General features: G+C 40.3%; 1 protein-coding gene, 1 long non-coding RNA gene and 1 pseudogene across 3 annotated transcripts in view; all 3 read right to left on the bottom strand.

Moving 5' to 3' along the window:
* Positions 1–3,447, bottom strand: part of LOC146479110 (uncharacterized) — a 177,126-nt pseudogene extending 173,679 nt beyond the window's left edge. Inside the window, exons 1-2 of the transcript XR_014864965.1 lie at positions 3,087–3,447; positions 598–2,816 (exon numbers count right to left, since the gene is read on the bottom strand). The product of XR_014864965.1 is annotated as an uncharacterized LOC146479110 (transcript). The remainder of the gene's footprint in view (positions 1–597; positions 2,817–3,086) is intronic.
* Positions 3,448–8,810: 5,363 nt separating this feature from the next.
* LOC146479109 (uncharacterized) lies at positions 8,811–9,791 on the bottom strand. The gene is made up of 3 exons (XR_014864973.1): positions 9,652–9,791; positions 9,222–9,334; positions 8,811–9,071 (listed from the first exon to the last, which is right to left on the bottom strand). It is a non-coding gene; the product is annotated as an uncharacterized LOC146479109 (long non-coding RNA).
* Positions 9,792–12,396: 2,605 nt separating this feature from the next.
* Positions 12,397–17,469, bottom strand: LOC146479108 (uncharacterized). The gene has a single exon (XM_085111124.1). The coding sequence runs from the start codon at positions 17,467–17,469 to the stop codon at positions 12,397–12,399; it is 5,073 nt and encodes a 1,690-aa protein (XP_084967250.1).
* Positions 17,470–27,737: the final 10,268 nt, after the last annotated feature.

The raw sequence follows: 27,737 nt of genomic DNA, 5'->3' as shown, positions 1-27,737 counted from the left end.
TTGCTCACAAATATATGGCTTCTTTTAAATTTCGTACCTGCAATATACCAAAATACCAAGGAAATTAATACTCGTGTATTTTTAGAAGTTTGTCTATAAAGTTAAAATTATGTGTGCGCATAAATCTAATTAGCGTGCGGGTAGAGAAATTTGATATGTTGTGTTGACAATGCATAAATTAAAAAGTCAACCGTGTAAAACATCTGGAAATTGTTTAAATGCCTTACCTTCAGTCTTTTTTTTATTCCTGAGTGAAAGTCTCCTTTAATAATTGAATCTAATGATGAGCTTTTATGAGATAAATTTTAGGTTTCGTTTGCTTGTTGATTAACACTTCAATATTAACAGGTCGTATTTGCATATTGTCTAGACTTTTCCGTGTTCATTTTAGGGAAAATTCTGAAAGTTTATCACACAGCTCTGACGCCTCATAGCCCAACAAGTTTATTCTGAACCTAACAAATGTTTTTTTCGATATATTTTCAATGCACGATAAAAATTAGTATCGAATGTGATGCGGGCAAATTGAATGTTCATATTAAAAAGTTTACCATTAGAAAATATTTATTCTGCAATTAATACGTTTTTAAATTCTACGTGTACACTTAAGGAGGGGTTTTACCTGAAAAATGCCCTTTTTTGTAACAATTGTACCAAGCCTAGATTTAAACAAAACCCTGACAAACTATATATCACTGGAAAGCGTGTTGCTTGTAGATTTCAAATATGTATGTTTTATGGCACTATTACCAACTGTAATTTGACACTGGTCTCTTAAGTGTACCACATGCTGCGCTTGACCTATATGTACTTGAGAAAAGATTTCTAAAGTTAATTTCAAGGGGAAAAGGTTTTTTTTCTATAATTGTAAAGCAAACAGATTGCTAGCTGGGATGAATGAAGGAATTTCCAAAATTTCAAAATGCTAGTCATTGACACTCATCTAAAGTTGCGCAATCAAAACCATAAATTTTTTTCCAACAATTTCTCTTCTAAAAATGTTAAGGGCAATTCCTTCATTCATCCCAGTCAACTCATTAAGAACTAGTAATCCTGAAAATTTCAGTTCAAAAGCTTAAATCCTTCCTGAGATATCTTTTCTCAAAGACCAAAATCGGCATTTTGAGAAAAACAGCCTCAAAGTTTAGCAATCAAAATAAATAGCAATTGTCATAAAGTTTCAACAGTAATGAGTAAAATTTGAATACAATTTGGTTTCCAGAACACTAGGGTAGCAGCTAAAAGCCTCCAGATGCATAAGTCACGCCTTCCATCTCACGAAGGGCTTCCTCCCGCCGCGTGCGCACAAGTTGAAGACCCTGTCGCCGTCTCTTCTCCTTAGCAGTAGCTTGCAAATCTGCCTTTCGCAACCGCTTCCTGTCTTTGAGGCCAAAAGCATGGCTGGTGTGTTCACCACCAGGAATAGAAAGTTTATCCATTATCCTTTTCCTGCTCTCTGCTCCTCTGTGAAAATGACACACTGCAGATGCTGCAGCACAACGGATTGCTTTAGCCCCATGATGTTTATGTTTTGGGCATCGAACCCAAACCATAGAGTTGATGCACTCATTTGGATTTTGAGTTGTCCCACGAACACATCTTTCTAGAAGCTTGGTGTCACTTAAAGTCATAAATGTGGGTCGCAAGACTTCAAGAAAGACTTCAGGCAATCAGTCAGCAGCATTGTAGGTGTATGTGCCTGTTGCTGAATCTTGCTGCCACTTACACCAAGAACGTTCTCCAGGAGGACAGAAGCGATGTTGTTTGGCAGGATCTCCTGATTGAACACTGTGGTTAAGAATGGCAATAATGTTCTTTTTCATGGAATAAACTGCCACATCAACTTCTCTATCTGAGGGATTTGCCTTTGATAGAGTGTTTTGGCAAATAGCCAACCCATAGTACTTCTGAAGCTGTTTAATTTTCACTTCAGTAAGCCTACCACGCCCTCCTATTGGCTTACCATCCTCCAGTTTACCTTTAGTCCCAGCCTTCAGATTTAGTAGGTGTTTGCCCATCCTCTTCTGGACATGACCAACACAGTCCATCTTTATGACTTTACAGTCACCATAAACATCCTCCACAGTATTAAATGCTTTGCTATCACCATCTGATACCATCCATTTGTAACGGATGTTGTGAAGCTCAATTGACCTCTTCCATAGCACAGCAGCTCCTTCAGCCTCCATGGCTGGTGAACTTCCTGTAAAATTGATGTCACACTCCCCAGATGCCTCATGCTCCCTTCTCCATTCTTCAAATGCTTCATCATCACCTTCACACTGAGATTGTTTGTAAGCACACTTTTGGCAAGCTTTGGATAATACATGGTAATCCAAAACCTCACCAGAGTCCACAGAAATTGCAAAAACCACTCCTGTTAAGGAAGTAAAGCCTCTCTTGGCCCATGTTCCATCAAAGCTGACAGCAGCATCCATAGTTGCGGTGTTCTCCAGTTGGTCATCTTCTTGCACTATTAGTTGCCGAAGCCTTTGCCCTGCACTTTTTAGTTCTTCCCTTGCCTCATCCTCCACAACTTCAAGAATGTTGTCAACCTGTTTGTAATAAGCCCTAATAATAAGTGGAAATACAGGGCATGTTCATCACCCCACAGAAGGAAGCAAGGCGTTCGTATCCTGTGCCTGATTCTAAGGAGTGATAAACAGCCCTTCTATTCACATCATAGGACTTTCCCCTTTTGGCGATGTTTCCTGATGTCAGCAGTTGGCTGCTTTCTTTACAGGCACTACAGTTGAGTGACAGGTTAGACATCAGTCCTGCTCGACTAGAGGCTCTTTCTTCTAAAGTTAGGTTTGCTGAAATCAACAAATAACGAGAAACATGTAAGAGAAAGAACCATTACTTGAATAAAGGCAATAAAGAAATGATATTAATATCAAGTGAAAATTGAAAATTATGAAGCTTCATCATCGGTGTATAATTAAGCATAAAACACTGCACTTTGATGACAGACTTGTAATTTCCTAAGCCAGGAATCATATTAAATACAGTATAGGATCAGTGAAATGTAAAATTTACAGCCTCAACTTTGATGTAATCTCATGCTTTGTAAATTGTAAACCCACCTTCTTTGCATTTGTGTACTGTACAGAGCGCTGATGATAAATTCTTTAAATTGATGAGCCTGTATCCAACAGTATCTACTTCTGTTTCGTTGTCGTCATCAGAACTTCCCGATGATTCATCCATAGAAATATAAAGCTTCATTTTTTTTCGAGAGGAACTAAGCGGTTGATCGCTTTGACCACTATCCTCGGAGGAATCCGACACATCGGATGTCTCGAGTTTGGTCGCTGAAGTGCCAGGTCTTGATCGATCATTCAATTCACTATCTTTTACAGGGGCTTCTTTGGACGATTTTACACTTCTGCGTGATCCACCAAATCCTTTGCCTTTCCGTTTCTTTCTGTAAGAGGTTCCAACCATTTTAAACACCAATATTTTCTCTATTTTCTCCACACTCGATTTTACTCGAAAGCTCAACTCGTTTCTAGGGTCTCTCTTCTCCCGTTTCGTATAGATGCTTCATGTAAGAGTCACAGAAAAGACTGGGTACGTTTTCAGAGCTTTTTTAGGTGTCTACGAAGTCCTAAACAAGAGGAAAATAAAAGATAACAACAATGGTTGCCATGACAACGAGAGCAGATGAGAATACCTGTTTCTAAAAAATGTTTTGTGCACATAAAAATATTAAAAATATTGCCCTAAAACACCCCCCAGTGTAACGTTAAGTGGTTAAGGGTACAACTTTGGATGAAAACAAAATATCTATTTTTTTGGCCAAATTCAGGTAAAACCCGCCTTAACGGCTGGAGATTTATAAAAGGAGCAAGGTGATAGAATAAAAAGAAATAACTTAATCTTTGCATTTATTGGTTTATGGAATTTTCCAGGGGTTATGGGGACCATGTGGCAAAATCGAGGAATTTCCGAGGGGGTGGGGGGTGTCCGGCGAGACCCTCTGGAACGGAAATTTGTGGGGGGTGGGGGGTCAAATTGAAAAAATCCTCCGTGGGGGGGGGGGGGTATGGATATTTTCTGGAACCACACATTGTGAAATCTGTGTTTAGTTTTTGCACTCTATTATTAACATTAACAACTGAGCAGCAAAGGATCAATGAACCGGAAAAGAAAGTTTTCTATTGTGTCTGGGCAAGCCTTCCAGATCCATTGTTTCCTACAATGACATCAGTATTTTGGCTTTACTCCTAGTCATAGTTGTGACATCACCTAGAGGGTTGATCACTGATCCACCCTGATCCACAGAACGCTTATTCCCTATACTACTCAGGCCCGTCACACAGTCACTCCCAGGAAGACTGACAAAGTCCTCAGTTTGTGCTTGGAGGACTAGACCGTTGTCATTTCTTTGACTTAAGAAAAGTACTGTTTTTGTCATCACAGACCAACGTCATAAGTCTTAAACCATCAATGAATACTTGTGTAGCATTCGTCATTCCAGTGTTTCCAGCATTCTTGCTCATCCACACAGACAGACCTTTCTTTATCTGAGCAACTGTCAAGTGTTCCTCAGCCTGAAAGAGCCCTCTTTTGTTCAGTTTCTACACCCACTGAGGTTTTCAGGGTGAGACACGGCTTCAGCTTCACAACCCCTCCAACATCTATATGTACATCACCACAAACTGTTCTGCAACGTACACTACACCCTTAATATGTGTGACACCTGTTTAGCAGAGCTAGTTTAAATGGATCCCTGACACAGCACGAGACAAAACATTGAAACATAAAAAAACTAGACAAATAATTAAGTTATAAAAACAGCATGTACTGCAAGCGTTACTGCTTAAGATGGCCCATGAGAAGCCACTGCTTAAGATGCCACGTTCAGACTTGTCTGTGAGAGAGTCTTGAGAGATTAAGCTGCAGCTGAGTCCAGACAAGCAGTTCCAAGCACAACCAAGCTGAACGAAACTTGGTTCAAATCAAGAAACCAGCTGCCATGTGAATCTGTGGATGCTTTTTTTGTGTCAATTTTTCCCACTATTCGATGTTATATCGAAATAACTTTCGTCCATCTTCTCATTACTCTCTCACATGTGTTTCTGACACTTTAACTTGTGAGCAGACCAGACGTTTTCCCAAATAATAACAACAAAGGGGCGTAAAGGAGACTCGTTTTTGGTGGTCCTTTAATTACTTTGGGTTAAATCTCTACTACTTTCCTACTTCTATTAATTATTGTGTCGCTGGTTTCTATTATCAGTGCTATGCAGCACAACATTGCATTGAATTGTACTCTTTGATTAACTTCTTCAGAGAAGACAAACAAATTCTTAATTAAATTGCAGATACTTGAGTTTTGCTGGTCGAGTCAAGATTTTTTGTGTGGAAACTGGTCAACATATTTATTAACATTACTTGGCTGTAACAGATCCCTGTATTTACAAAAGAAACACCAGGTTCGGAGACCAAATATAGCTTAATACCATTAAAACAGTTTGTACAAGTAATCCTGAGGAAGATACAGGAACTCTCCATTTTTGACGAACAATATGCTGTAGCAATCGTTACAATTGTTCAGAAGCACTTGACTCCATGAATTCCAAGTATTAATATATAGTCAATTAAATGGAACAAAACCATAATATTACAAATGACTGTTTTTGTGCTGCAGAAAATATCATCTACTGCAGGTGTACCACAATCGTTGCCAGAAAGTAATAAAATAATAGCATCAATGAAATTCAGCAAGGAAGCAAGATCCATAATACAGCTACATGTGCTCTTTGTATAAAATGTACTTTGTGTTTATCTAGGTAATGAAAATTTATTCCAGGATGAACTCTTCTCCTTCATTGATATCTGGCTCAGTCTTCCTGTTCATCCTGCACTTCATCATGATCATCATTGACATCATCACCACGACATCCTTCAAATGCATTGACAGCCAACCTTCTCTTGTTTCTTGTTAACCAACCAAATAGTGAGGCAACGTCAAGTTGCTCTAGAGGACTGCTAGGTATGTTAAGGAAAGATTTCAGGGCCCTAGCTGCTGTATGCTGGAATGGTCTTTTTGCATGCAATATTTCAATCATCTCTGTCACTGTCTCCTGTGTGCTGGTGGTGGTATGTCATGTTCAGTCTGGAGGGACACCACTCTCGCTGTCTATCACATGAACTATCTTCTTAAGACCATAAGCTGAGCTGGTACTTCTGTGCACTGCTTTGAGTGTTTTGTTCCCACACATTCCTTTCAAAATTCCATTCATTCTTTACCATCATATCCATTCTTAAGTCATTGGCATAGTTGTTTCCTACGCCACCTCTGACATGAACAAATTGTCCATAAGTGATTTGACTCTTAAGGATAAGACCCTCAACGATCTGAAAGTCTTACTGCAAAGTTCGGGATTGGCTTATGACTCGCCTCCTAATAGATAACAGTTCCAGAAGTAGAGATGAAGCGAACATGACAACAAGCGACTTCAGGGACGCAGTTTTTGATCCCAGATGAGACAATGATCCAGCAAGGTACAGAGTGCATGTCAAAGATTACAAGACTGCTGGGGTATATGGTACATGTCATTGTCTGGATTTATGACAATCTGTATCTCCTTAAAGACATGTATCTAAAAAAAGTTAGGAGTCAGTTTGTCTCGGCAGTTTCGAAAGTAGTGCAATGGCCTTGCACTGACGTCATCCCAGGTTTTATATTCGGTATTTAGCACTTTTCAAAGGGAAGGCATTGGCGATAATGGAAGGATCATGTGCTACCACAATCGGAAAGTCTCGCCACGGGGATGCATACACATGCCCGATCAGAAGGATAATTTAGCCGGATTTGCTCAGCATAAGCCAAAGACGCAGGCTAAATACTATTACCTTCATGACAAAGTCAATGTAACGGACTTAGGACATTGACCAGTGAACAACCTTGTCTCTCTAAAGACAGTCGAAGTGCCACCGCCAGAGAAGGACCAAGTGACCACACTAGCTTCAGTGGAGAGTTGTAGAAACTGATGGTTTAAAGAATATGTTCAACAATGAATTAGAAACAGGGACCATCAAGGAGGGAAAGATCTGTAAAAAGCTGACGGGAAAAAACATCGTTACTAGTCATTCTGTAAAGGCAGTTGTTCTAACACTTCACCATATGAGAGAGGAATTTGCACACACCGTGGAACCCCCCAGTGAAAATTTACAAACACCAAAAAAGTGACGAAGTTCCTTGACGGATGAGAAACATTCAAGCCATCGACAACAAAAGCCCTTTCCGTTTCAAGCGAATCTTCAAGCTTTTGGAGGAAGTTTACAGACGAGCAAACCTATCATCTCCTCAGTTTAACAGAAGACCTAGTGGCCAATAACATTGTTTAGAAAGAAACCGTTTGGCAGAGAGAGATCAACGAACCAAGAACAACGGAGCTTGCCCTATTTCCACCTAAGAAGATGACAAGGAAGTCCAAAAAGCCAAACAGCGCTTAACTGACAAGGTGAGGCAGGAGGCAAGAAAGAGAAATTGTAGTAAGAAAAACTCACTTTGTGCATACGAAATGCAAATTTATTCTCATTTTAAAGGCTTTTGTACCGCTTATGTTTAATTTTCACGTTGTGTGCTAGTCTCAAAAACTTTGCTCAATTGGCATCATGAATATTATAGATATTTCCTTAAATGGCTGATTTATAGTCAGATATTTCAGCCGTGGTGCGCATAACACGCTACTTTATTGGAGTTTAGAAATACAACTATTCATCCAGTCAATGAGCAATCCATTTCATATGCCTTGCATGCAAAGCAAAGATAGTGCATTAACAGGAAATACTCCAAAAGCGCATATGAAACGAAAAGTTATTCCCATTTTGAAGGCCTTTAAACCCAAAAAGTAAGTAAAAGTAAAACCAAGGGCCCGGAAAAACGGTGCAACATTGCCCATAACATGTCCAGCCCTGATATTGTCGTGTGTCATATTGCAGGCAATGTTTCAGGAGAAGTTCCGAAGCTTGTTAGATGCTTGAAGCCTGTGAGAGAATTAAACAATTTAAGAACTTAAAACTATATGTTCTCGTGTATACTATATAGTAATGAATATATTTCCTGACACATGAACAAAGAGTGATAATTTTGAAAGAAGTAATTTTTGTTCAGTTGTTGAACTTCATTTTAAGTTTAAGGGAATATTGGGTTTGGCCCTTTCCAGTTAGTTTGTCTGACAAAACCCCTCCCCCTTCCCCTTGGGGTTCTTTCCATTTACCTCAACTCTCGTGGGTTGTGCCCTCATGTTAGGCTGATGCAAGTGCTTTTTAGGACCTTTTATCATTTCGAACATGGCAGCTTTGAAAGTTCTGCATGATGTCACTGGTTGCATTTACAAAGGAGACAAAAAACGTGCATCGAACTGCTTGGAAGTTGAGAACTTTGCATTCCTTGTGCAGGCTGCACAGCTTTGTTGTTCTGCAGAGTTTGGCAGTGCTGCCACATGCAAACCTCGCTGTATAATTCAAGCCAGCATCTCTACAAGTGCATCCCAAGTGTTTTCTCCTTTTTCGGCTACAAATGTTCTTGCACTGGCAGGTCTAAAAACAAACTAATGGACCACGACACTTTCTAACCCTAAGCTTATTTCCATTTCGAATAACCGAACAAAACAATCACACCAAGAAAACATTTTGTGATGAATTTTTAATTAATTGCAACTCACCACTTTGTTTGTGACACATTACATGAAGCATTCTTTACTGGGTAATATAGGGTAATATCATCAATAATCAATTGTAATTTCTTTATGACCCAAAGTAAACAACCTAAGTTTTCATAACTATTTCCAACATTTACTTCTTGTTTTTATTGGCTGGACAGTCTTTGTGGCTTCTCCTCAAGTGGGTTTGACTTCCGCACCACTTACATGATTTGCCACCCGCTTCCACTTCAGCTCCTTCCGATGCAGCAACTTCCTCCAAGACTGGTGCTGGTTGTGCTGTCCCATCAGTAATGGCAGTCTGGGTAACCAGGATTGCCTCCTCTTCATTGACAAGGTCATCTTCCTCATCGCCATATGAGTGCCTGATGTGGGAGTTTTACAAACTTCTTCCTGTTAAGTTTAAAAAAAATAATAACTTGAGCATGGTTCACAAGAAGAGTTCCCTATGAAAATGGCTTGAGTTGCGATTAAGTCGATGCTAGCGATTCTTTTGACTATAACATGGGCATGGAAATCAGGACGAGACAGTAATCAACTTACCTCAGTGTCTGTTCCTTTGTCCTGTTTATTTTCTGTTGAACACGGTTCTTCTTTCCCGGTTCTGTTTTTTGCCTTTCTAGCGTCTTCATCCTTTCTTTGCTGTCACTTTCACACTGCAATTATAAATATTTTAAATCAACCATAGAACTTACTTAATGAGGAATGTTAAAGTACCCTCCCGCTCCAGTGTTGCCTTATTGTTACAAATACACGTACCATGTACCACCAGCCAAGGCAACAATACATGTAGGCACCAATCTAACATTTTTATAACCTGTTCTAAATTAACTCCTCTATGGAAACATTGTAATAGTATTGGAATCTGTGACATTATTTCTACATGATGGGGCTTTATATTCATAAACAAAACCACAGTGCATCTTTTATCCTGGACATTTTAATTTCATAATATAATTATACTACAGCATACCATTTGTTGGATTCCATCAAGTACTAGAAGGCCCATTCGTGAGTAAAGATCCACAATCCAGTGGCATTCAGGACCTCGATTCTTGTAGCACTATGTCATGCTGGCTTGAATCAGTCCAAGATTGGTTGCTGCCTGGTAGTGCTTTTAGACAATCCGGATACACATACGTTGGCAGAGCTTTCCCTCTAAAACGGCCCTCGCCAATTTTGTTTCCAAGCTGTAGAGGATAAAAACAACTTTTAAAAAACAGGTTTTGTTAACCTCGCCAAATGAGGCACCCACCAATAAGTTTACATAGAAAATTGGACGAAGAATGAAACATTTTTGAAGTAAACACCCATTTCATACCTGTTCAACAAGCTAGAATAACACAAGTCAACATAAGAGTTGATAGTCAAGGTATGGATCTATACATTTTGTTCCTCCGCTTGCGGTTACGTTTCTCAGTGTTTATAGTGGACTTTTATGGTTGTGATTATATTTGTGTATATATTTGCGCTGCTTGTTCAAACTAGGCTTTATGAAGAACAAACCACATGCAAAACTGCCAGGTGGAATATTCACATGGGATTCACATCATGCATCATCTTCCTATACCCAAGAAACAAAGGGGAAAATAGCAGTAAAAAGGTAAGCAGGGCATCAAAATCATCTTCGAGATCAAAAGGCAAAAGTCACCTAGTTACATACCCACAAATGCAGAGAATTCAGCTTCCCTGCTCCGCGGTCTCGTCCTCTCTCCGACGAAAGCCGCAAATCAGCCGCTGCAGACCTGGAGGAGTTTCCTGCAATCTGGATGACAAAAACGTCATTGTAACTTGTTAACAAGTACAGAAAACCATCAAAATTCAGTACACCAAGTGATATTTACCCATTTTCTCTGAAAGTGCGGTCGAGGACGTGTGTTGCTTTTTCGGCTGCCATCACGATCAAAGGGGGTGTCGCATTTCAGATTACAAGGTTTTATTGTGTTGAGCTGTCAACAAGATGATCCTTTGGGAGATCCACAGCAGGACACATTTTCGTATTTTAACCGTGAAAACCTACATAGAAACGAAACTTTGCGTGCCAATATCTCAGAGGGGTTTGGTCTTTCCAACCTAAAACTTGGCATACGTTTGTGTTTTAAGAGTATCTTTCAGCTGAACAAATTTTTTGGCAATACAAAAGCGTATCTTTAGCCTCCAGGAATACCTTAAGTAAATATAGTTGGATTGTCCCTTTGAAGGATAAAAAAGGTGAAACTGTAACTGAAGCAGTCAACACTATTTTTAAAGAAGGTAGAGAACCACAGTATTTATAGGTCGATAAGGGTAAGGAATTCTGTAACAAACACTTGAAAGCCTTATTAGAAAAACATGATATACAGCTGTATTCTATGGAAAATGTCCTTTCCTTCCACTATAAAAGCCTTCTGGTTGATGTACACTTAAACTATGTTTTGTCGTTTAGTTTCTTGTAGGTGTCAATTGGACAAAAGTATGTCGCTTAAGTTTGTTAAGAAGAGATGCCTTTCTTTCCGGTAAATTTCGGCGGCTGTAGAGGTCTCTAAAAGAACACTTTATTTAATTCCTCTGCAACATCAATTACTGCTTGCAGTTGACCCTTTCTTTTGTTACTTTTGTAGAACGTAAGTTCGCCTTTAATGGTTTCAATGTTTTGATCCAGCGATCCGTCAACTTTGGGTTTTTTGCATGGTGATTAGCTTTTGATTTTCAGTAATAACTGGCAATTGTTCACGTTGTTTTGCTCTATTTAAATTTGTCTTTGCTTTTTTGTTTTCTTCTGCATTAAAAGGTCAAGATGCACCAAGGAATGGCAAAGCAGCAGGATCTTTCATGAACTTTAACAGCATGTGAGGGAAAATGACCTTCACTATCTACTCCATTTGGTTTTTATTCTATCTTCTCTTCCATGTTCAGTAGCTTTCCTGGATGTTTTCCTGGCTCTCAGGTTGCTGGCTTTTGCCCTGCTCTGTTCCTGCTTTTGTGTTTTCAGAATTACTGCTGGTATGCTTGATGCTTGTATCATCGGAATTCACTTTTGAATTGGTGGAGCTATGCTTTTCCATTTGCTCTTGTTCTCAGTTTGCTTGCTTAATTTGTTCTGCTCTATTCTGCTTTTGTGTTTGCAGAATAATCACTGCTATGCTTGATGCTTGTATCGGCGTTCACTTTCGTTTTGATGGTGCTTTGCTTTTCAGTTGCTTTGGACTCCTTCGCTAGGTTTTCCAAACTATCCCCCGTGCAAGTTCGGCTCCCCTGTTTGTCTGTCCAATTTCCAGAATTGCTTTGGTATTCACTGTAGGTGCACAGATGAATTTTGCGATGTTTAATACACAGATAAGAAACGCGTACAAACTTTCGTTGCGTTGAATGGACGGTATACGGTATACGGTAAATACGGTTTCAAAAACTACAAAATAAAAGGAAAATAAACCTATAAACACGGTGTAACTACATAACGACAATAAACTGATGACCAAGACAACTTACTTGTGTTTGTCCGGTAATAAGAAACGTCAAAACAGTAGATACGCCATAAGAACAAACCTAGCTCATGAACACACACGTTTTCGTTTGATCTTTGAGCACATGCTCACTGCACCTGGCCGTAAGGCCTTATGGTTCAGCACTCAGCTCAGCACTTCTTCTCAGCATTCGTCCTCGGTACTCGTTTGATCTTCGTTTGACAGCAGGAGGACAAGCTTGTTAATGGGACGGCGTAGTTCTGAAGTTTGGGTCTTCAACAGGACACTTCGCACCAGTCCGTCTTGATAACACGGCCCATGGCCCACGCGTTTCTTGGTGAATGTTCGTCTTTGATGAGAACAACATCGCCAACGGTCAGATTTTGCACTGGTCGGTCCCATTTTCGTCGTTCTTGCAAGGTCACAATATATTCTCGTTTCCAGCGCGACCAAAACAGGTTGGCGAGATATTGGACTCTGCGCCAGCGTTTTCTCATATACACATCGTTTCGTTGGAACTTTCCAGGTGGGGGAAGTATGATGCTCGTCTTCATCGTCAGAAGTTGACTTGGTGATAAAGGGTTGAGATCATCTGGATCGCTGGAAGCAAGTGTTAAAGGTCTGGAATTTACAATGGCTTCGACCTCGCAGAGCAGTGTTCTAAACGATTCATCATCCAAACGAGTGCCATGCTCATGTAGTAGGACGGTGAGTACTTTCTTGGTGGTCCGGATCTGACGTTCCCAGACGCCGCCCATGTGGCTTGCCGATGGGAGATTGAAGATCCAATCGGTGCCTTCTTTGCGTAACTTATTCATGACTTGATCGTTGTCTACTTCCTCGATTGCTTCTCGTAATTCCGCGTTGGCGCCGACAAAATTTGTTCCATTGTCACTTCGGATCTCCCGAACTGGTCCACGGCGGGCAATGAAACGTCTTAGGGCTTGAATGAAAGAGTCCGTTTCGAGTGTATTTGCTGTCTCGATGTGTATCGCTCTGCTTACTAAACAGGTAAACAGACAACCATAGCGTTTCAGTTCCTTGCGTCCTTCTTTGATCAGATATGGGCCGAAGAAGTCGACGCCCGTGAACGTGAACGGTGGGGCTGGTGTTAGGCGATCCTTAGGCAATTCGGCCATCTTTTGCTCGGTTACGGGAGCACGGTTCCGACGACAGGTAACACATTTCGTAATTTGATGGCGGACAGCAGCATTGGCGCCAAGTACCCAGTACTTTTCTCTCAATTTAGCTAGCGTGTGACCACGCCCAGCATGTCCCAGGTGCTCATGGATTTGTCGAATGATGAGTGTGGTGACATGATTCTTGCGAGGTAATATGACAGGGTGTTTCGCTTCCTCTGAGAGATCTGCTTGGCTAAGGCGACCGCCGACACAAAGAACGCCTTCCCTGACGAACGGATCTAAACGGTACAGGGAACCAATCTTCCTAAACTCCACTTTCTTTTGTTTCTCCTGGCCCCGTGAATCTGGCTCGCCGTCACTATTGGCCCGGTGAAGGATGTCTAGCTCTTTGCTGAATACTTGGGACTGTACAAACTGGATGATGGCAATTTCGGCTTCGTTTAACTCTTGCCCTGAGAGAGGCACGTTGCAATGATCCACGTGTTTCGTTTCGGCTTTCCGTTGCTTCACACTCTCTGGACGTTGCATTGTAACTAGGTCAGCCTGGGTAACTTCTGTCTTCTTCCGATCTTGCCTTCTTCTCAGTAACGTTGCTTTAATGCGTAGAAATACAGCCACTGACAGTTTCAGGCGATACCAGTCTGAATGGTATTCAATTAGCTTGTTTACGCTAGTGGTCGAGTCTTCGGTTACCACTGTTCTGGCAACGACCACCTTCTTAATCTCTGGATCATCCTCAGGGATCTCGCCGATGAGAAAAGGCTGTTGCGGCCATTCCGATAATGGTTTCCATAGGAACTCTGGTCCTTTTATCCAGCGCGAATGCTGTAGGTGCGGTGTTTCTTTCATTCCTCTGGAGGCATCATCAGCAGGATTGTTAAGAGTGTCCACATATCTCCACTGATGAGGACTGGTAAAGTCTCTGATCAACTGGACACGGTTGGAGACAAGGACTTGAAATCTCTTCTGTTCGTTTCCGATGTATCGGAGCACTGTAGTCGAATCCGTATGATAGAAGGTGACATCAGGCTTGGTCTCCAATTCTCCTATCAACATTTGTCCTACGCGGACAGAGACGGTAGCTGCGGTGAGCTCTAATCGGGGAACTGTTACTGTCTTGATTGGTGCGAGGCGGGCCTTGCCCATCAAGAAGGCACAATGGATACGGTTTGCATCATCTTGAAGGCGAAGGTAGCCGGAGCATCCATAGCCTACGGTACTAGCATCGGAGAACAGGTGAAGCTGCCTTGAAACAATCGGTCCAAACTCCCGTGGTTTCAGACAACGGTCAACATGAAACAATTCGAGCGTTGGGAGTTCGTTCTGCCACTTGATCCATTGGTTCCGATATTCTTCTGGAATATCATCGTCCCATCCAAGACTTTTGCTGCGACATAACTCTTGTAAGATCTGTTTAGCTACCAGTGTAAATGGGGCGATAAAGCCTAGAGGATCATAGATCGATGACACGGTTGACAGAATTCCCCGTCTTGTTATCGGTTTGTTGTTAAGGATTATTCGAAATCCAAAACTGTCCGACTGTACACACCATTGTACCCCGAGGGCACGTTCGATAGGGAGATTGTCACGATGGAGGTCCAGAGCCTTAGTTTCCCTTGACCTCTCTTCTTCTGGAATCTGCTCCAAAACACCACGGAGATTGCATGTAAACTTCGTAAGGTGGAATCCACCCTTCTGACACGCTCTGCTGAGATCCTTGATCAACTTTCCAGCAGTGTTCTCGGTGTCCACGGACCGTAAACAGTCATCGACATAGAAATTCTTTCTCAAAGTGTTAGCAACAATGGTGCCATATTCTTCCTCGTTATCACTAGCAGTCTTCTTCAATGCAAAATTGGCAATGCTCGGTGAGGATACTGCGCCGAAGAGGTGCACCACCATCCTGTATTCCTCCAATAGAACGTCTAGGTCACCATTCGGCCACCATAAGAAACGGAGGAAATCGCACTGTTCAGGCGGTACTCTAACCTGATGGAACATAGCCTCCACATCTCCTAAGAAGGCGACGGGGTCTTCACGAAACCTGATTAATACTCCTACCAAGGAATTCGTGAGGTCGGGACCTTGGAGTAACTGGTCATTAAGGGACACTCCATTGAAACTCGCACTGCAATCAAATACTACGCGTATTCTGTCCGGTTTTTTCGGATGATAAATACCATTGTGGGGAAGATACCATACTTTGCCGGGCCTTGCTGCGCCTGACTCGTTTGGGACCTTTTGGGCGTAGCCTTTGGCGATAACATCGTTGACAAATTTAGTGTAGTCAGTATGGTACTTTGCATCTCGAAGCATCTTCTTCTTCTGCCAGTTAGCTCTTTTGATTGCTTGTTCTCTGTTGTTGGGCATGGTGATGTCCTGTGCTCGGAAGGGGAGCGGGATCTCATAATGTCCGTTAACGTTGCGGACGCCTTTTTCTGCCATGTCCAAAAACTTCCTGTCTTCTTGTGAGTATCCACGCTCGTCTGGGACTTTGCTTACAGTGTGATCGTTAAAGTCCATTTCAAACATACTCAGCAACGACTTGGGCGCGATGATCTCCTTGTTAAATTTGACTTCCCGCACAGTGATGCGATTCACGGTAATCGTACTGCAACTTTGATCAGTTTCAACTTGCAAGGGGCCACTGACGGTCCAGCCGTGATGGAGGCGGAGGGCAAAGGGGCCGTCACCATGACTGGGTATCACTTCTAATGGTTCCAGGGCAACTGGACAATTGCTGCCGATCAATAAACCTATTTCAAGGTCGGGCCGATGTGCAGGGATTTTCTGAGCAACCTCTGAAAGATGTTCCCAGCAACTTAGGAGTTCAGGTGTTGGAATTTGATGATGGCCTGCTGGAATCTCATCACTCGTGAAGGTACGGGGCAACTCAATGGGATTATTGTCATCTAAGTCTGTGACAACAAGGTCAGCTAGAACGGTGGTTTCAACTCGGCTATGACCGTGCATTGTTCCAAGTTGAAGAACTGTCTCAACGCCTTCTTCACCTATCAGTCTCCTAATGTTTTCGGTTACAAAACAGCCACTGCTACCACCGTCATAGAATGCATAGGTGGTGACTGACTCAGCGTTGCCTTTCTTCCTTATTTTGATGGGGAGAATAGCATGTAAGACAACAGTTTCCTTGTTGATAGTCGCATTGCACACAGTCTCAGATATATCAACACATCCGTTCTCCACCACAGTGGTGGGCTTGACGTTGGAATTGTCGGTCTCACTGTTTCCATCTTTCTTATTTGGTTTGAAATCATCCATGTGGAGTGCCGTGTGGTGTCGTTTTCCACATTTCTGACAGGTGCGTTTTTTCAAACAGTTCCTTGACACGTGATTGGTACCATAACAAGCATAACAGAGCTTCCTGTCTCCGAGGAATGACCTTTTCTCTTCTGTTGTCCGCTTTCGGAAGTCATCACAGTCGTCCAAGTCATGAGGCTTGTTGCATAATAGACAGCTTCCTGTGTTAGAGTCACAACATTTAGTGTTCCTCAATGATACTGATGCAGGAGGTGTGTTAACATTTGTTGCGAAACTGCTGCTCCTCTGATTTGGTAGTTGTGTTCTCTTGGTACTATCTCTGATACTACTAGCTTTGTGCTTCTGTTCACTCTTGTTCAGGGCTTGGCTGCCATAAATGGGATCGTTAGCTGATTCAGCGGCTGATTCAACAAATTCTGCGATGTCCTTGAAATCAGCTATCCTTCCTTTCTCCTTTAATTTGACAACTCGGTCACGCCACCTTGACTGTAAGTGAGGCAGAAGCTTTCGGGCAATTGTCTGCATGTTAGTGGGGTGATTCAGCTCTGTCATATGAGACACATTCATCATGGCGTTCTTGCATTTCGTCAGAAAGAATGAGAACCATTTTAAAGTTAGAGCATCTTCTCTTTGAATCGGTGACCAGCGGAGGGCTTTGCTCACATAAGCCATCGATACCTTAAATGGATCGCCATATACTTTCGCAAGCAATCTTCTTGCCTCCTTGTATCCTTCACTAGGGTTCATGTGCAACGTTCCGCTGATAAGTTCCTTTGGTTCACCGTCCAAATGCTGTATTAGGTAATACAGCCTATCCGCTGCGCTTACTGTTTTTGACTCAATTCGTGTAGTAAATGCCATGATGAACGTTTGATATTCGATCGGGTCTCCCTTGAACTTTGACACTTCAGGCTGTGGCAATGTCATTGCTGCGGCTAATTGTTGATGTGTAGCTATCAAGACTTCCTAGAAAGAACGGTCCTGAATCTCCGATGCAGAAGGTGCATTGAGATCTGAGGTGGTACTGTTATCTGGAGGCTGGTACTTCGCAATTGAGCCACTTGGGTGAAACTCAGGAGTGAGCGGATCCAGTTTAGGTACAACTGCTTTCGGTGTGATCGGATCTGGTTTGGGTACAACTGCTTTCGGTGTGATTGGATCCGGTTTGGGTACAACTGCCTTCGGTGTGATTGAATCCGGTTTGGGTACAGCTGCTTTTGGTGTGATTGGATCCAGTTTAGAAACAGGTACATTCGGTGTGCTAGTTTTAGGCTGAATTAGTTCAGACAATGTGTTCGTTGCTTCTTTACTTTCTACATTGTCTGGGTTCTCTTCTAGTTCTAAATCAGCATACACCCTTTCTCTTGCTTTTGCCTTAACTATTTCAGTTTCGAGCCTTAGTGCTTCATCCGCTGCACGGAGGGCTTGTTTCCTTTCTAACATTGTTTTCTCAGCCAGCAGTTCAGCTACTCTTACTTTCTCTTTTTCTCGTGCAGATGTTCTCGATGACTTTGATTGACTAGTGCCCTTCGATGATTTGGATGATACAGATCCCTTGTCTGAAAGATGGTCAAGCTGATCTGTCAAGCGTTGTTCAACAAGGCTAATCCAATCAATGACTTGTCTCCTGAATTCCAAGACAGAATTCTCCTTAGCTTCATGCTGAGAGCTTTCGGTAAACTGTTCATCTTCTGAACTTAACTCTTGATAATGGCGCTCGTATGCCTCTTGGTATTGATTAAACAACGTGTTAAGTAGGATGAGTTCAGATTTCACAAGATGCAAATTATTCTCATCTCCCATTAGATCTGTTAATATGCTCGTTTTCTTGGAAACAGCTGAAATTGCAGATGTTTGATTCTTCTTGAGAAGCCTGAGATACTCTTCCTGTCCCTTTTCGTTTCGCTTTCGTTCTCGCTTGTCCGGAAGTTCATCCGAATTTTCCGCAGAGCCTACGTTCGCGGTGGACTGGGCCCAACTCAACTCATCGGCCATACTCGATTTGTTTACGAATCCACAAAGCAAGATGTACAGCCACAAATTCGCGTACATTCACGGTCTGTTCCTCCAATATCAGCCAGATAAATCCATAGTACGGTGAAACGTAGAATTTTTGAAACGAATGTAGGTGCACAGATGAATTTTGCGATGTTTAATACACAGATAAGAAACGCGTACAAACTTTCGTTGCGTTGAATGGACGTATACGGTATACGGTAAATACGGTTTCAAAAACTACAAAATAAAAGGAAAATAAACCTATAAACACGGTGTAACTACATAACGACAATAAACTGACGACCAAGACAACTTACTTGTGTTTGTCCGGTAATAAGAAACGTCAAAACGGTAGATACGCCATAAGAACAAACCTAGCTCATGAACACACACGTTTTCGTTTGATCTTTGAGCACATGCTCACTGCACCTGGCCGTAAGGCCTTATGGGAAAAAAGGAACGCGCGCGCTACTCGCGCGACGGAACTGCGCTAACATTCACCTTCCCAGTTGTTTGCAGCTTTTGCGCTCTGTTGCTAGTTTCTTTCCATTTAAGTTATCTTTTCACTGATATGTATGGCCCTCTTCTTGCTTGTTTACCACAAAGCCTATTGCTATCAAAGTTGATCCGCCTGTCTTGATATTTTAGCCGCTCAGTTAACAGGACAATTGGAAATTGACTGATTGAAAAGTGGTTGGACAATGAACTAAACGTCATCTTTTGATGAGGGGTCATCCCATGCGTAGGGGATATCACGTTTTTGTCCTCTCAAAGCCTTTTAGCAGTAAAGTCTAAGGGAAAAGGAAAATATAATAAATGTGCATGTGAACATTTCAAACATGTATTATTGGAATAGCGTCCGTAGGAAAGCCTCAGACTGGGGATAATCCTGGTATCTATTTTATTTCTTATCCCGTGTGGATGGGATGCTAGGCCATTGCCCCCAATATTATTTCACTAGTAACCAATCATACACCTGAGTCAAGAAAGGCACTGTCAAAGTTAATCTTACCCAAGAGCACAACACAGTGCCTCGGGTAGGACTCGAACTCAAACCATCTGATTCAGAGTTCAAAACCCTAACCACTGGGCCACTAGCTTCCAAATATTGTTAATGACCATTGTTGAAAAAAATTGGAAAAATTGCTATGCAACGAGTACAGAGTACATTTTCAGTAATAATACATATTGGAAAAGTGCATAAGAAATAGAGATTCTTTGATCTAGTATTGGAATGAATCCTTGATCTGTCTCCTCTAAAGTAGAGAATACATGTATGGTGGAAAGTTGCGTTAACATAATAAACACCAGATTTACAAAATTACTACTAACATACAGATTACTTATTGATTAGTGACAATGTAAGATTTTTATTCTTGAGTTGTGAAACACGTGCAAGTTAGTTTCTTTTTTGTAAATAATGAGGATAAAAATCGTACAACCAAATTACCTAAAAAGTAATTCTTTTAAATATATGATTTCTGAGATATTACATGTTTAGTGAAAAATTTAAAGATCAGCATCAAAGGGGCAAAAGCAAAGGATGTTTAAGGTATACAAATAAGCAGATTATGAAGTAAACTACAAAGAATTACAAGTCTAATGGTACATTAACATGCACTGTTCATCGGATGAAAGTTAAAGCTGTGTTTTGGTCTTAATATTGGGTTAATCACTTCCATGTTCTTTTGCTGTTGGGAGTTTTTTGTTTCTGTGACTCATCTTATCATTACTGACTTTACCCATACTGTTGAGAAAAATCATATGACTTGTCGGATATCTTCTCGCGTAGTTATAATAAATATTAAAGAAACTGAATGTTTCCCTCGTGCATGTAAACAGCAATTCAGGTATATGTTATTACTGATTAGTACGGGAAATAGAAACTCTTCATGTTAGAGATGTAAAATTCAAAAGTGTGGCATGGAACTGGCCTTGTTCCAAATAATAATCACCATTTAGCACAACAAAATGTTTGATAAATTCTTCCCTCAAAATACCATCCCGAGGAATCCCTATGTAACTGCTGTAGATGTGTAGTTAAAAAGGTTCCAAAAATTCTATAAGACATAATTGTTCCACAAGCACAAATCCAAATAAAAATGTTGAGGTTAGGCTAAACCTGTGGCAAACTCGAGTATGCTCGTCACACAAATTTATTATGACAAGGAATAGCCTGGAAGCTGTTACACCCAGCTGAATAATATATTATTATAGTTGTGTTTTGTTGCTGTGTGCATTTCGTTAGAGATGAACTTACTAACCTCTGGCTTCAGAATTACCAATTATGGAAATACAGGCTGTTAAGACTGTTGTTTTAGTTGTCTCTGTGTCTTCTGTCAAGAGCACAACAGGGCATGATCCACCAGCCTGAATTATTCTTTGGTAGCCCAGAACATTATTGTACCACCAAGTGCCAAACAAGCTGCCGGGAAGTTGTTGCAAAGAAGGCCTTTAAAGGCCAGCAACAAATCAGTTATTCCATCAGTGAAAAAGGACTGCTTAACCACAATTCCCACACTTCCATCATCCGAGGATGCCCCTAACAGAATTAACACAACAGGACATATAAGTAACCATTACACTAAAGAAAATACTACGGACAATACTTATTGATTTGAGTACTTAGCATTGAAAAATGCTTAATTGTGAATGCACTATATTTATTGCTGCAATGATTTCATTTAGAAAGGTCCTTCCAATGAGTGCCACCTTTTTAAATAAGTGCCCCTCTTTGAATTTGTTTTTTTTTTTATCAATAAGTGCCCCTGTTCAAATAAGCACCCCCATTCTAATAAGTGCACCAGCCTTTTCTATTACTGCATCCTGCATTTATAGATACTAAGGCTGTAGGGATGTATAATAACCAAAGGGAAACCAGACCCGAATGGGATAATCCAAAAACCAGTGCAAAGTAACCAAATCAACTTAAAAGTTAAGAAGAAAAAAACTTGCCTTTCCCTTTGTTCTTGTGCTACAATTCCTCATATAGGACATACCTCTCTTCAAATGGGAGGCATATCCTTGATTTGGGATTGACACCACAAACGTGCCACATTTTTTGCCATGCAGGATATCATATAAAATCAAATTTTTATGCGCTTAGAATTACATTAAATTACATTTAATACACAGTAATAACTGATAGCACATACACAGTTTGCTACAAACCCATTTAAATCAGTTAGGCTTCTATTTGCTTTTGTAGCCTTAACCGTTTCTGTCAATGAAATCAAGGCCAATAAAATTTTAAAAAATGTGTCAACCCACAACAATGCAACTAACAAATTAACAAACTGATTTAAAAACAAGCTGTGTTAAAGTAAGAGATTTTATATAATATATAAAAAATCTGTTACATTAGGGTCTGCAAGGGGATGCTGAATTCTCAGTTATCAGTTAAAATTTCCGCCATTTCTCAGCAACCAATTCTGACAGATCACATTTAACTTTTTACTTCTTTCATTTGCCTTTGGTGTATTGTATCTTGGCAACAGTGTCTATCTCATAACAATTACCTGTCTTTATAACAATAAATTCGCCCAGAAGTTTTTTTTAAAATGGAAATATTTCGTTGTTCATTCAAGTTTACTGATAGACGACTCCTATGTCTTTCAAATGTTCCTTCCTCGCCATAGTGAAATGAACTTAAAATTACTTTGACATCGCTCAATGCAGCCATATTTTTCAAGGTTCTTAAAGGTGAACTGACCGATGAAGATGTACAAATAGTGGTCCAGTTTTGAAAACAAGGATTATCCCAGTTTACTGAAGGAGTAATATCATTGTGACACTATCAGGAGCTTAGAATCTCAATAATAATAATAATAATAATAATAATAATAATAATAATAATAATAATAATAAATACGTTATTTAAACGCGTGACACCAGGTACTCCTAAGTGCTCGTTAAAACGTGTACGTGTGTACAATTGTAAAATAATAAAATTTTACAAATGTAAAAGAATAAAATTAATCAGTTAATTAATAAACACTACCGAAATGCTAACTAGTAATTAATCTATATACCAAATTTGCAAACTTCAAAAATTTCCAATTCTCCACGCTTCAAGTCATGTGAACTTTAAGAGCTTAAAAGATACAATGTCTTTATTTCTCCAACCATTGGAAACAGCACATTCCACAGTTTACCGACCTTTAACAATTTACTAGATATCTTCTTAATATTCTAGGCACATTTTGTGTACAAGCTAGGAACTTCTAAGGACGTCATTGTTTATGGTCAGTGTCCCTTTAATTTGTTGTAAGGCAACCGTGAGGCCTCTTGGGAGCTACAAGTAGTGGACAGTCCTGGGGTTTAATGCTGTTTATTGTTTATTCCATTAGTCCAGACAAAGGCCAGTAAGAGTGGCTCAAAATAACTTTTAAAAGTAAACATTTCGCTGTATCCACCTGTATCCAGACCAAACAGAAATAGGTCAACCATCTCAGCTGACAGTTATAGTTTCTCAGTTATCAGTTAAAAAAACTGCCATTTCTCAGCCGACTTTTCAAAAATTTCAGCCAATTCTCAGCTATCAGTTGACCCCATGCACACCCTCTTAAATTAATCTGGAAGGCAAATAGAAAATGCATTTGCAATTAATAATATCTTCCATCTTACAAGTTGTGGTGACCCTGTGTGTTTTCTGTGGAGACCCTCACCAGAGAAGCGGTAAGCATCCGACTGCTGAAACATAAATGCACCCAAATCAACATAAGAGGGTGCATCTCTTGCACTCGGTGCCATAAATTATCTTGGGAATGGTAGAATGGCAATTCTGGAGGATTCCCATAACTACCTTAGAATCACACAGCTGACCTAAGGTCAAAGCACATTGCCTAAAAATGAGACATGAGAAACAAATAAGGCCAATACTCAAGCACACTGAAATTGTGCTACTCAGGAATGTAATGCAGCAAGTTAAGGACATTCGTGCTAACATTTATGCATATCCTTTATGAAGAAAGAAATATTCAAGTCACAACGTCACACCATGTCATGCATCAAGTGAGCACTGAGATTACTTTCCAGATGCACATAGAGCTGGTATTCAATCAATCAGTTTATTAAAGTCATTGTGTGAGAAAGAGGTCGCCCTCGGTATCTGAGCAAAAGGCTCATGTATAAAACTTAAGACTAAAATAAAAATAAGAGATAAAATTAAATGTTATAGCAATATTACAAATTGAATAAAGGATACGTCATGGAATTGTCGAGAATTATTCAGGTATTCACTGTGTTATCTTTAATTGCAGTTAACAGATCACGATCACTTTTTTAACAATAATATCTGCATTTTGTGAGAAGATGAAAAAATCTTTGAATTGCACTTTTTGAGCTTTTTGTTGCGAATTACGATGGTTCAGGGTTAAGACTTGCAAAAAGGATGGAAACACTACCAGATACCTCCTCCTTTCTGGCCATCAGTAGTGAATGCATTTACATGCCTCTCAATCGGTAACCCTCTTTTTTATAGATTACACCCTTGATTGTGCACCCTTAACTGTAGTTTTCGCCTGTTATACCCCTACCCCTTTCCCACCTATATGTGCCACGACCCACCCCTTTCCAATGACTGAACATGCAATGTTAAATGAAGTTGTTTCATTGAAGATTTTTTGGGCGGACTCCACTATGTAAATTGGTTTCCCTCTGTTTTTGAGTCCATGGCCTCTTATAACTTGCATAATTTGCACTTCATTTTAAAGATTGAAAACTTCGGCAGGTTTTTCAAGCTTTTTTTCCAGTTCCGAAATTTGCTGTCCAAGCATCTCTGTTTCCTGGAAATACTTGTGTGTAAGTTCAGTAACTTCAAACTCATCAACGGTGATTCTTCTTACAAATGAGGTTCAGATTGATTGTACCTTGTACCATTCCATTTTCTTCATTTTCAGAATGCCACATTGTAATGCCAGATTTTTGTAACTGCCGACGGGTTAGCAGGCCTGCAACGATTTGTTTCACTGTGTCAACAGTGTCCTTCCCTCCTCTTACTGTGCCAGTTCTGGCGAGACTCTCGCAGTCTTCATCTACTGTTCCCATGATCAATATCATGTACCTAAGACAGGCTGTGCAACATACGCATAAGCTTCATTTAGATTAGCTCCAAGAACTTTTAGAAAAGCCTTAACAAAATTGTTGTCATGTTCTAACTGAAGGTCTAATGAAATATTTCTGCCTCTTTTCTCAATTTTTTTTTCTCTTTTTTTTATTTCACTGGTAAAGATACAAACCAAGTGTTACATATTGCGGAGGAACCAGAGGGTGAGATCGGACGTCGGCTTATAGAGGGCGCCTCTGGTCCATATATGATCTCACTCCACCCACCCAGACCAATGACGGCTCTAGTCAGATAGACCATGGCACCGGGAACTCCACGCCCTACTCTTTTTGAACAGTACCATGGGTTCTTTAATGTTCCACAGATTATTATTACAAAAAGTGGTGTTGTGAGACGGGACCTACGGTTTATCGTCCTTATCCGAGAAGACTAGATAGTCTAGCAATTTTCAGATGTTATTACAAAGGCAGCACTTTCTCCTCCTTTATTTAAAGAACCTGAGTGTTGGTCCGGCCGGAGTTTCAACCACGACCTCCCTCATTGTTACAGGGCGCCCACAGAGGAATGGATACAAAGAATCTGAAAAGTTCAGTTCAAATATATATCATAAACTGGATCATAGACAACTTTTCATCTGGATTAAGGATCACCTTAAGGGGGCTTGCAGCAGTTTTTTTGGACTAAGGGTGGAAGATTTGAAATTAAAATCTCGCATGCAAGATAAACTTGGATCTTCTTTATACTACATCAGCATTTCAAAATATGATCAAAATTTATTTTCTCATCGGTTTCCAAGTAACAGCTATTACAATAGCAATGGAAGCACATACCCCTCATTTTAAACATTGTCGATTATCTTGAAATCTAGTCAGACACTTTAAGACGAAACTTTAGAGATTTAAACTACTCAATCAAGACAACTTAAAGGCGAAATTGGAAAAAAATCCGTAAGAGCATTTTCAAGTAAATAGTGAATCAATTTTTAGGGGTAATTTTGTTTAACCCTGCATTTTTCACCAATATCTCTGGCGAAATAAAACGTGACACTTTGTCTTTTGTGTTTAAAGGTCTTTCCTCATAGCAAAACGTTCGAAATGTATATTGGGCTTCATGGGTGTCTCCGATTTTAAGTTATTTATGTTTGAAAACAGTTAAAAATAGAGCACAGCAGACAAAATCGAGATATCTTTAAAATACCCGCACAGTTTTTTTCTGTTAAATTACAAGCTGTTAGAGTAAGAATTCTTTTTGATATTCATCCAAGTTTTAGCCTCAAGAACCGAAACCAGTGTTAGATAAGAAGGCTGAATCTTGGTTGTTTCAATCGTTATTTGCTTTCTCCGAACAAGACTTTTCTTTTGTTTGTCCCGGTCTATTTCACTGATATTCACGTGCTGTGGATATGTATGATTACCCTTTACAAACAACTAGAATAAAATGTCAGTATTTACAAGTTTTCAGTTTGTTCTGTGTTGTTTCTATCTGGGTCAGAGTCTGATCCAGAACTGCCAGCATCACTTGCACTGTGGAAAAAAGGTATTTCAAGTAGATCAACAGCATCAACAGTCGCCATCATGTCATCAAGGCCTCATTATCTTCAAATATTTCATTGAAGATCTCTAAAATAAGTTAAGCATGGCCAAGGTTAAAAACTGGAAAATGCTTAAAATATCAGATAAAGAGAAAATTGTTGCTGCACCTTTGACCAACTCTTCCACAAGTTCAGTTGTAAATCCATGTCCACTTGTTGGGTTAAACACGAATGGGGATTTTGTGTCCAAGAGCATCTTTTAATATTTGTCTGTCATGCTCTGACACTGAATGTTGACAGGTGACATGGGGTTCCAATGATTTCCCTTTTGGCTCTTCAAATTGAAAATCCTCACGATTTTACTTAGTGCCAGAACAGACATTCTTTCCCGCAGATATTAAAGCAGTCATGGTTTGGAACTACAGAAATGACCACAGCAAACTCTTTAAAAAGAGCCTTTCGAATACAGCCACTGGCACGCACAAATTCCTTGATGGGTTTCTCACAGTGAGCCAGTTGATTTCATGATATAGGATGACATTGTGGGCTTGTTTACCATCCCGTCCAGCCCGACCAGCTTCTTGAATGTGGTCAATCAAACTTCTAAAGGGCCCAATATGCACCACATATCGTATGTCAGGGAAATTTACCCCCATACTTAATGGAGATGTTGCAATTACAATGCGAACTTGTCCCACATTTTCTTTGAAAGACTGCCAGACCCTAGTTTTGAATTTCGGTAAAGTCATGGAATCATAAATTCCCACCAACTTGTTCGCAGGTGTGTGAGGTGCTCCATTTGCATAGACCCCATCTCCAAGCTCCGCCAATAGAAAACCAAACACTTTGGCGACAGAGTGCATCATGCATTGTTAAGCAGAAAATGATGCTGTTTGGTGTGAGGATGTTCTGTTCTTTGACTACGTCAGTCAGCCACCCAAGATACTCAAGTTGGTCTGCCTTTGATGCTTTGACCAGTGCAAATCTGATATTGCCCCTGTTGGACTAATGTTAATGGTTATGGAATCCTTTCCCATTGCAAGTTGTTGAGCAATGTCAGACTGCTTTTTTGTGGTTGCAGTGCCTGTTATAACCAAGAGGGGTACACCTAAATGAGAAATGGAGAACATCTTTCAGGAATGCTGAACAATTGATTTAGTTAAAAGTGGATGAATGAATATATGAGCACACGAGACAAGCAATGTTAACTAGAATTTTTTCCTGTACCACAGTTACTTCAATTGATGAAGAACTGAGTTGTAAGCTGAGAATGCGATTTTCTTTACCAGAAAGAATCCCCTAACCATTTAAATACAAACTACTTTTAATGAATTGATTCGTGGTCGACGATGGAAAATGCAAATCATGATGAAGTGTGAAAGATTTAATATATCACAACTTACCACTACAAAAGGAACGAAGCTTGGACAAAGCCCTGAAATCTTTCTGAAACGGTTCAGAAACCTTTTTCTCTTTCTTCTAGCCCTTTCCCCTGCAAATATAATATTTCCTTATTTTAGTATGCGCACTGAAAAAAATGTGAAAGTAACAAAGAAACAATCAAGGTAACTAGCTTTTTATAATATACTGCTTACAAAA

Source organism: Pavona decussata, unplaced genomic scaffold, assembly GCF_977016875.1.
Source record: "Pavona decussata unplaced genomic scaffold, jaPavDecu1.1 SCAFFOLD_61, whole genome shotgun sequence".
Classification (NCBI taxonomy): domain Eukaryota; kingdom Metazoa; phylum Cnidaria; class Anthozoa; order Scleractinia; family Agariciidae; genus Pavona; species Pavona decussata.
The sequence above is the reverse complement of the archived record's forward strand: the minus strand, read 5'-3'. Positions and strand labels throughout refer to the sequence as shown.